At 37.3% G+C, this 11,429-nt stretch overlaps 1 protein-coding gene across 1 annotated transcript; it reads left to right on the forward strand.

Annotated features, from left to right (window-relative positions):
• The first annotated feature begins 6,604 nt into the window (after positions 1 to 6,604).
• On the forward strand, positions 6,605 to 7,004 carry pmchl (pro-melanin-concentrating hormone, like). Its single transcript, XM_067407921.1, has one exon. It carries the CDS (start codon positions 6,630 to 6,632, stop codon positions 7,002 to 7,004), a length of 375 nt encoding a protein of 124 aa, XP_067264022.1. The 5' UTR covers positions 6,605 to 6,629.
• The last annotated feature ends 4,425 nt before the right edge of the window (positions 7,005 to 11,429 follow it).

The following is an 11,429-nucleotide window of genomic DNA, read 5'->3' on the forward strand; positions in this document are numbered from 1 at the left end:
CATAAGTAATTGGTTGCCAGGGACAACAGTAAAATAAAAGAAGCTAGTAAAGGGATATTCCACCCAAAAAAATTCTCTGATTTACTCACCCTCATGTTATTCCTGTCACGATTCAGTTATTTTGATCTTAGTTTCATTTTCATGGACTTTTAGCTTGTGCTTTTTAGTTTGTGCTTTTCAGTTTCCCTCAACTTATTAGTTACTATGGTGATTCATTAATCATCACAAGTGTTTGTCATTATTTCCCTCATTTGCTTTGTATTTAGTTGCAGTCTTTTCAGTGTTCATTTGTCTGGTCATGTATACGCATAGCAGTTGGTTTTGTTTGCTTATCTTGTTTTGGTATTAACTTCTTGGTGGATTATTAAAGACGTTATGCCTGATCTTCATCTTCATTGTCTGTTCCTTGCAACTGCTGTATGCATTTTTTTCTTCTGCTTAACAAAAATGAACATATTTTTAAGATCATTGATAACCGTCTTGTGTGTGTGTGTGTGTGTGTGTGTGTGTGTGTGTGTTTGTGTGTGTGTGTGTGTGTGTGTGTGTTCTGTTTAGAAAGAAAATCAGACAGGTTTGGAATGACATGAGGCTGAACAAATTATGATTTTTTTTTTTTTTTAATTTTTGTATTGGACCGTCCCTTGATCAAAAAAAAAAAATTCCTCCTCACTGTACAGTACATCTGCACAATCAATCAAATCTGCAGTGATTTTTTTTTTCTCCATATATTTTGACTGAGGAAGTTCATTTCATCATATTGCCATGCACGGAAGGGAGAGGGAGAGAAATAGTGATAATGGACTCCTTATCACTATTTCTCTCCCTCTCCCTTCCGTGCATGGCAATATGATGAAATGAACTTCCTCAGTTCAGTGCCTTGTTCAAAATTACAAAAAAACAAGAGGAAATAACATTTAGAGCCCACAGACCATATAGTTGTAAAATCCACCCACCTTGTTCCTGGATGCATAACACTTACCAGATGAGCTTGTTTGCATATTACTAAAACAGTCCAGAATGTTTTCCTATTTTAGCTATTTTGTTTGAAATCAGCCTTTCTTATCCCAACTGTGATTGCAGTATTCCCACCGTTCCAAACATCATTATTGTTTCACCATTGCTCTTTCTGCTCACCTCAGTGGAAATGATTTTTTAATCAAACAATATACTGTGGACTAAAAAGTAAAGAGTAAGGAAATCAAGTAGGGATGATTCACAAGTTGACCGGTCCCACTTTATATTAAGTGGCCTTAACTACTATTTACTTACATCAAAAACTAAGTACAATGTACTTATTGGGTTCATATTGCAAAACACTTTTGCTGCTATTAAGGTGGGGTACGGGTAAGGTTAGGGAAAGCTTTGGTGGTATGGGTAGGTTTAAGGGTAGGGGTAAGGTGTAAGGGATGGGTCAACAGTGTAATTATAAATGTAATTACAGAAATTAATTACAGATGTAATTACATGCAGGTGTTTTTAAAATCTAAGTACAATGTAAAACGTATGTATGTACACAATAAGTGCATTGTATCAAATGATTAATTTAAATGTAAGTACACAGTAGTTAAGGCCACTTAATATAAAGCGGGTCCAGTTGACCTTTAATGTTTATGTAGGAGACATGAATTTTGTATATTTCATTATTGGGGAGGGCGCTGTACATTAATAAGAATAATTAATTGGCCACTAGATGTTAAATATACATGTGCTCTATAGTTTCCTGAAATGTGCAAGAGGTATTTATTGGGTATTTATGGAGAAAAATATTGCTTTACATATGTTCTGTGATTTAAATTGTTTGTTTCTGTAGTCCTGGAATTGCCTTAATTGCCATCTCACTGAGATGAGCCTGAGACATTGCACAGCTGAATAACTTCTTACTTTAGATTCTCTTGTTCTGGTAGTTGTCCTATTAGAGGTCTTGCTTCCAATTATTTTTGACATTTCCGCTTGCACAGTACAATGTGACATGGCCTTTGATTAAAGAGAATGACTAAGAGAGTCAAAGGGCCTGAAGAAGGTCTACTATCTTTTTCAAAACCAAAGTGGAATTCAACTGACATATAAAATGATTATCATACTGAGAGAAATTCTGAGACTATGGTGTTTTAAAATGAGGGATTTAGATACAGTAGTCTTAAAAATCCTTTGGGTTTTAGAGGTAGACCAAAAAACAGAAGATATAAGAAACAAAAGAATGGGTAAATTGGATATGACAGATTACAGAGTGCACATGCAGATTTCTGAGAATAGGAGAATTTAAATGCAACTTCCAAAAAAGGTTGTAGGTCAAATAAAGTGTTTTATCAATTCACTTCTAAAACACTGTAGAAGAAATCACACATTCACATGCATTTGGTCAGTCCAATCCATTTGCTTTAAAATGAAGACGTAAACATTGACTCTCAATACTCATCTGACCTTTTTCATAGAACACAAAAGTTAGTATTAGTATTAGTAGGTGTCAGGATCACCATTCACCAGTCAAAATGCATGTTTCCTTTGTGCACTACATTTCCCATAATCCTCCCTGGTAATCACCTGCACGCACTTCACAATCACACACCTTTGGGCCATCATCCTCATCTACTCTCCATAAAAGCCAGCACCACACACACAGGCCTTGTCTGGTCTCGTCCTTGCTAATTTTAACTACTCTTATTGTTACTTAGCTGGATCTTCTTACCTGTGGCCATCTTATCTGGGGCCTACTTGGGTCCCACATATGCAAACCATAGACCATTTAAAAAAAAAATAAAAAAAAAAAAATGAGGCTGCTGCCATCTTAGTAGCACGTCACATGTCACTCCCGGATAACTGAAAATGGGCAGAGGCAGGACGTGGTTGGAACTGAGGTGCCTGGCACAATGTGATCATGTTAGCATCTATCTAAAATGTTTATATCATTAGAAAGTTCTAAAGACTTACTGCCAACCTACAGTCTCTCTTTTTTTTTTTTTTTAAACAATATATATGTTCCAGCACCACTAATTTTGTATCAGGTGTGCAAATGACAACACGCAAAATCAAACGGGACTTCATACATTTATAATGAAATGGCGAATCCGTGGCACTAAAATGTCCATGAGTGTCCACTGAAAAACAAAAACAGTAAATTTTGTCCACAAAAGCATAAAATCCATGAAATATTGATTATTATCCTTTGTTTGTATCACATTTCTTAATGATCTGCTCTCCATCGTTCTTCAAGAAAATATGCAACCTGAGCAGTGTTTGTTGTAAAACCGTATATGATCGTATATTTCACACACAAATGAGCCCGCATCCAAAGTATAATTTTTCAAAATGCAGCAGTTTTAGTTCTATCCAAACAGTGCTGTTGGAGTTTTATATCCTCCCGCCATCATCACTGAAGTAAATCTCAGGAATTTTTAGTCAATACCACGATCCAACAACGATGTTCTGTTTATCTTCTGCATGCGTGCACATCTGCACAGATGCATAAAATAATCCAGAGAAAAGCACAAACGCAGCAGAGATGCCAAATTCGGCAGCTGGAATTAGCTGAGGTAAAGTGACGGCTCACAGAGAGAAGGCAATTCACCTGTCACTAAAGTGGCCATGCCCTTAATTATGCAGAACTTTAACACACAATTTAAATGGAAGATTTATAAAAAAAAATTCACCCCCCTCAGAGTTGTAATGAAGGGCAAAATTAGCTGTATAGACCAAAACCACAATTTTAACGAGCTATAAACTTTTTTTCTGCTGTTGGGCATTTTAACATGGGACTCAAGATTCTGCTCTCTTTTGGAGGTTTAACAATTGGGTTCGATCTGGGCAAACACAGTCAGTCCCAAATAGGCTGACTACATGGGTCCAAGGTAGTACACAAATACAGCTATCGAAAAAAATTAAGAGACCACTTAACATTGATTTCTGAACTTGGAGTGGTCTCTTAATTTTTTCCATAGCTGTAGGTAATCTGTATATGGGTTCAGAATGGGCAAATACATATTGGGTCCACTTGGTCAAACCAAGACATGGGCAAACACAAGCCAGACATGGGTGTGTTGGGTAAGAAGATTATGTGGGATCAGAGTAGGCAATGGGTCTGGGATCTGTGTTTGTAGGTTACAGTATATGCCAGGGCTCTTCAACTGTGTCCAGTAGACTTTAATTTCAACCCTACTTAAACACACCTCTCTCTAAATTGCAAGCAATTTTGAACACTGTGTAGCTTGTTTGGCATGTTTGGTTAGAGTTAGCAGGAAACTCAGCAGGACACTTGCTCTTCAGGACTGTTGAAGAGTTCAGAAGTCAGGAGTTAAAGAGCCCCTGTATAGGCAACCCAGGTGTCATCATCAATGGCCTGCATAGCATGACTTTTTGTGTCTGAAACTGGACAAAGAGACTTGTAATGTATCCACACAGAATTTGAAGATGGAACCCAGATGGATTTTGTTGTATTCCACAAGTGAAATCTTATATAAAACCCACATGGGCAACTGGCATGGGGCCAACATGGAACCCATGGACAAACCCACTTACAACCCGTATTTCAGCCCATGTTGTCACTTTGTAGAGCCACTGTTACGTGCTGCGCGTGTTTTCGATGTTTTTTTTTCCTGCCTCTGTTTTCTGTCCTCTGTGCTGTCTTGCTCTCAGGTCCACGCTGATTGGAGTAGGTGACTGTCACTCTTCATTACGGTGTCGTCTCTGCAGCCAATCAAGTGCCGCCCTGGAAGTTTAAAAGTCTCCCGGCGTGTCTTGTTCAGCAGTGCAGTGCAGTTTGTGTGTGTCTCAGGCGTTTTAGTTAGAGCCTGTTATACTCTGTATGTTTTGTTCCTTTTGGCGTGTGAATCCGACACTTGACTTTGTCTATGTTAGAATGTCGAGAGTTAAGAGTAACTGATTACCGTTTGGGGAAACAGTGAACAGGTAAGCAGGTCGCGCGACATACATATTGCCCGCAGTTATCAAGTGTTAGAAACACCAGGTAAGAGGTGAGCGCCCTTTCTTGTATTTTGGTTTTTATTTAAGGGTAGGTATAGTTATGGCGTCGGGTGCGCCGAAGATCTCGGGTTTTCTTTTCACATTTTTCTTTGGTTAGTAAGTTAGAGGGTTTGAGAATTTAGTTTATGAATTGTTTTGTTTTATTCCTTTCTTTATTTTGGCGCCACCCTAGTTCCTTTTCCCCAGTAGTCAATTGTAAATTTCTTTATCCATTCTTCCATATAAATGCATTGTATTATAGCGCACTCACACTGATTAGTGGCTTCGGCTTGACGTACAAACATTAAACAAATTAATTGTACCCGCTTTTGTGTGCCTGGTCTTTTCTGCTGCCCGCTCCATTACAGCAATGATAAAAACTAAATGTTGCGTTCTACCCTAGACCTTTAAAAGTTCGTAACAGCCACCATGTTGCAGTTTGCAGTTCCTTCCATTCACAACACGATCAAAACATCTGGGGTGATATTTAGCCAATAAACTTTTGCAGTCCTATGTGTTATTGTAGATACTAGAATATTCTGTAATAAACTCTGAATTTGTATTTGGTAACACTTTATTTTAGGGTCTTTTAACTATTTGCTTATTAGCATGTATATTATTGGCTATTTATTAGTAGTTATTAAGCACATATTAATGACTTATTCTGCATGACCTTATTCTACATTCATAATCCTACCCAATACCTAAGCTTAACAGCTAACTTACTAACTATTAATAAGAAATAAATTATGAGTTTATTGAGGGAAAAGTTGTAGTTAATAGTGAATATGTGTTCTCTATACTAAAGTGTCACCAATACATAGCCTTGTATATCATATTGATTGCCCTGGTTCAGTAAGATTTTTTTCCCCCAGGTTTTCAGGAGTCTAAACATTGTGAAATATATTGTAAAGAATAACAACCAAAGCATCACACGTCACCTGTTTTGCCATGGTTTCATATTTTCAATTTAAAACTAATATGGATTACTTCATTGAGTTTATTCAGAGTGTGATGTATGTATAGACTTTTTCTATATCAAGTAGCATTTACCAGTAGCAGCCCCATTCAGGTTGCATCAACATGATGCTTGATACAAATTGAAGCACCTGCAACAACATCATGAATGAGCAATGCTTTTCCAAACCAAATAAACTCCTGCTGTGTTGATCTTCATTTTGGCCTACTACGGCTATAGCCTCTTTTGACAACTTTGCCTTGTGATTCTAATAAAAAAAAAATGTCAGTCATGGTCCGTGTTTAAACGGTTATTATTCACTTGGACTCTTCAACAGGTCTATAATCCTCTCATATTGTTTCAAAATGTGAGGATTCTGGAATTACATCCCCTCTTATGATGCCCACTCAGAGGAACCCTGCAGTCTGCACAACTGAACACAAGCCACGTTTCAGGAGATCTTAATCAACTATCCACCAAACAAAACACTTGAGCTCTGTCAGGGGTCTCATCAGGTTCTCTATGAGTTTTTGTGTTTTTGTTAATAGCCACATACTCATGAGAAACCAAGACAATGATGAATCTGAGGTAACGTGGCACATTGAAGACCATGTAGGCCTATAAAAATGGACCAAGTCGCCACCAACATCAGACCAGTTTGCAAGAGAAGACGAGACAGCAGCTGAACCACTAAAGCAAACACTCGGAATCAAGAATGAAGCTCTCCGTTGGGACCGTCCTCATCACTGTTGCACTTTTTTCAGAGTGCTACTTCAGAACCGCTGCCATTCCCATGACCAAAGCTGATGAAACGGAGCCAGATCTGCACGGCTTGAGCGAGAGCTTGGAGGAGAACTCTCTGAGATCTTCACCAGGCAACTCCAGGATCATTGTGGTGGCTGACTCCAATCTGCTGAGGACCCTGATGTCTCTGAACAAAGGAGTGCCTCATCTCAGTCTCCCTGAGAACCTTCTCAGCACAGAGCGCAGAGATGTCGATTCAGACTTGAGCCCGAGCATCGCCATCATCAGAAGGGACACCATGAGGTGCATGGTGGGAAGAGTGTATCGGCCATGCTGGGAAGTGTAGGTCTTCTGGGACGGGGAGAATGCAAGCTGCTGATGACAACAGATTCACCTTCTCTAATCCACTATTGCTTAGTGAGAATGTAAAAGTTTATGCCATTTATCTGAAATGTATCTTGCAATTAAACGCAGAAAAGATTATTCTACAAGGTCTTGTCTGTTCTAATTCAACACATTTTCTTTTCTTTCATTTGTGTCACATTTAAATATGTGATCTGAGTGTGATGGATTAGTGTTCATACCATACATTTTTGACGTGATAAATGTGATGTTTTAGCTTCTCAAATATTTTTTTTTTTCCAAATTCAAATATTTTCTACAACTTTAGAAAGCACTATAATAAGCCATTTGTATGCTGAATTACCATAGTTCATAGTTTTTGTCTTTTGACGAAAATATCCTTTAAAATTTAGTCAATATTTTGTCCTGCCATATTCATTAATGATAGTTCACGAGTTCACATATACATGTAATTACATAGCGTAAATTATGCCTATTTGGCGTGCTGTCCGGGGAAGGGCACCGAGCTCGGAATTTTGGCCCGAACCCAGAGTACTCCCCCCCGGATGTGATAATGTTGTTGGCTGATTAGCTGAAAGCTTTCCACTTGTGCTAATTAGGTTAATTATCTGCACCTGCTCCTCCCAAACTTTGTTAATAAAACATAATTTAGTTTTACTCTGTCTAAAATGGCATTTAACATTTTAGTTGATGAAAAATTAAACCAAGACAAACCAAACATTTTATATATTAATGTAGACATGTATCAATTTCTTAAAAGCATTATAAAAACTTGTTCTTGTTTTGGGTTCCTGCTCCTGGAATTATAACATTGTAATGAGTTTTGTAATACAATATTTTAAATTATTTATGCTTTAGCTTGTCATTGTCCACTAGGATAAGCAGTTAGGAAAATGGAAAGATGGGTAGTCATGTTTACACGTTTTATTACATTTTTGTTTAACACCTTATCCAAGGGATGAAGAAGGTAGACAAAGTAGATCCAAATATAAATTTGATTTATTAATATAAAGTAAATTCAGGCAATGTAATATCAAAGAACACAAACGAAACGGTGTGCCATGCACAAACAATACCAAGAGGAACTTAAATACACAGTGATGATGAACCACATACAGACAGGTGTGCTAATTATTCAAATGATTAATAACCATGGTAACTGGGGCACGTTCAAGCTCAAACCGGTGCGCAAGGTTTTGCTATGGTTCTCGGGTTGAACAACATGTTTCCTGGAAAAGGTGTGCAACGGGTTTGAGATACGTTTTCTCTTGTTTGGTGGGTGAGTCAGAAATGTCAGCCCAATCAGCGGCAAGATGTATATAAACCATGCGGTATTAAAGAGACAGCTCGCACAATGGGTATTAATGTAACATAAAAATACTATACTTATATATTTTGCTATTGTATTGTTAAGTGACACTTTAATAAACTTTTCTCTACTCCTCTGATTATATAATGGTAATATTACAATATCATAGCACAACAACAGTGATCAGCAATAATGATAAGCCTAATACTCACAATAAAAAATAACATAGATCAACACAGTCTCGGAGGTAAGAAGTGGATTATCTTTTACCTGAAATGTTTGTCTTTTCATGCTGAAATGCAAGGCAAATGTTGTATCATAATAATTAGAAGTTTCCACAAATCCCTTCACTCAATTGGGATGTTCTCTTTTATTCTGGAAGGCAAGAGCAGTGACTGTAACATAGAGCGTATTTTGCAGTATTAAACATGTATTTATACTGATTTAATCTGGCTCCGAAAATTCTTCAAAAAGAACACAAAGAATGGCCTTCTCAGCTGCCATAGTTGCAACTCTTGCGTCATCAGAACGGGGTATTTAACGCACCACCGTTTCCGTTTAAAAAGCGTTTTGCAACATTTTGTTGGGGCTGAACGCAGCCCTGACGTCAAATGGGAACATGGGAACACAGGAAACAGAAAACATAAATGAGTTTTAACTCATTTGAACTAATGATGTGTTGCTAATGTGTTGCTAATATTACACAAACATGTTCCTGTTTGAGACAGCTGTCTTCTAAAAATCAGTGTCCTTAAAAACACTTTGAACACCTTAGAATTTTAGTGGAGAAAGGCATTTATCATAACATCTTAATATACATCATACACACTATATTGCTAAATCTACAGTTTTTTTTTTTTTATATTAACAGAAAAATATACCAGGATAACCTTCTCTTGAGACTCCCCTGCTTCAGATCGGTCATAGTTAATAATATGTTAAAGCCCACTGGCACGTTGACGTGATTGGTTACAAGGTAGTTCTGTGATGTCAGAAACACCAGCGATTAAAAAGAAAATGCATTTTTGAATGCAAGATCTGTAAATCACTGCAGTTTTAATGAGAAAATACTCTGCAATGGTGTTGACTTGTGAATTTGCACATGGTTTGTCTTAAAGCATATTAAAAACACCACATAAACAACATTAAATACTTGATTTTCACCACAGGGGGATTTTAAAATTTTCACCATTTTATAATGATGTAAAATGCCAGAAATATACTCTGGTCAGTCTGGTGCAAGTCCATTTAAGCCCTTCAAACAATTAACAATATCTTATACTGAATTCTGAAATTCACTGGAATCCAGTGCAGACAAGCCATTACATGAGAGATACTGAAGTACCTCCTAGTGCCAGTAAGAAGTCTGGCCACTACATTTTGCAGTAACTGTAAGCAAATTGTTTGACAGCCCCAGTTAAAAAGAACTGGAATAATCTAAAAGAGAATTTCTCAATCAAGTATTTAGAGAGATTTAAAGACCACCATTTCAGACATCGACTCATTCAGCTGAAAAAAAAAAAAAAATCATATTCATGTTTATACCATGTTTATACCATCCAAACAATGAAGCAAAAAAGTTGTGTATTACACTTAAAGGCCGATACAACTGAGTGTCAGTTAGTGCTTTAATGATGCCTTAAAGTTTCACACTGTGGCTTTAAATTTGAAAACTTTTAAAGGGTTATTTCACTCAAAATTCTGTCATTAATTACTCACCCTTATGTCGTTCCACACCCGTAAGACCTTCGGTCATCTTTGGAACACATATTAAGATATTTTTGATGAAATCCGAGAGGTACATGACTCCCTCATAGACAACAATTTAACCACCACTTTCAAGGTCCGGAAAGGTCCTGTTTATGTTCAGCGCTTCCAGGTTCTACGTCAACACCAGCTCAGTATTGGCTGGCTCTTGCGTCAGAATCACACGTATGCGTTGTGCTGCTAATTTGATCAGCGTCAGCCAATACTGAGCTGCCATTCTGAAGTTTTGTGTTTAGTGTAGTTTATGTGTTCCCATTTTCCTTAGTTCCTTGTTAGGAATACTGAGCTGCCGTTCTGATGTAGAACCTGGAAGCGCTGAACGTAAACAGCATACGAGAATGACACGAGAAGATATTGTTGAATAAGGTCATTATTTTAGTTTTGTTTTCGTGCACAAAAAGTATTCTCGTCACTTTATAACATTATGGTTGAATCACTGCAGTCACGTCAACTTATTTAATGATGTCTTTAGTACCTTTCTGGACCTTGAAAGTGGTGGTTAAATTGCTGTCTATGAAGGACTCATGCTATACCTCTTGGATTTCATCAAACATATCTTAATTTGTGTTCTGAAGTTGAACGAAGGTCTTACTGGTGTGGAACAACATGAGGGCAAGTAATTAATGACAGAATTTACAATTTAACAGTATTGATGGGCAGAAATCCAATTTGTAGTCAATGATGTGTAAAATAAAAAGAACACTCTCTCTATGGGAGTACACGTTTTGCCATGTAACAAAAAGGGAAATTAAACTTTGTGGCCTTCTGCATCATTTTGTCATTACCAGGAATATATTATTCTTTTTGACAGCACTTGCTCTGCCTTCCCTTCCTACACATGCTCTCGGCTAACCGCTTTAACCTTATGGCTTTGATTAGTCCCACACTTCTGTCCTTCCCATTTCTTTTCCTCCAGCTTCTCAACTGATTTGTGATCCATTTAATCTGTGCCTCCTGTCTCCTGTCATTGGTTAGCGGTCAAACAGAACAGTAGAGGTGGAGAATATTATTTCTCACCTGATTACCTCTGTATCACATTTGTTTAGTTTCTGTGTTTCCATTGTCCTTAGTTCCTTGTTAGTCTTCATGGTCCTTAATTAGTTAACACCTGTTCTATTTTAGTGTATATATATCAAACAAACAAACAAACAAACAAGAAAAGGGCTCTCTCAAATTACCTTATACTTATCCAAATGTGAAATCAACTTTCTTGTCTTTAACAAGATTCAAACATTTGCTCAACAATTTAATTCAACAGCTCCGTGCATCTCTCCAAGAAAAAGTTGTTCCACAAAATACACAATTATTCACATCAAGTTAAAATTAATCATT

The sequence above is a fragment of the Chanodichthys erythropterus genome, chromosome 13 (genome assembly GCF_024489055.1).
Source record: "Chanodichthys erythropterus isolate Z2021 chromosome 13, ASM2448905v1, whole genome shotgun sequence".
In the NCBI taxonomy this organism is placed as follows: domain Eukaryota; kingdom Metazoa; phylum Chordata; class Actinopteri; order Cypriniformes; family Xenocyprididae; genus Chanodichthys; species Chanodichthys erythropterus.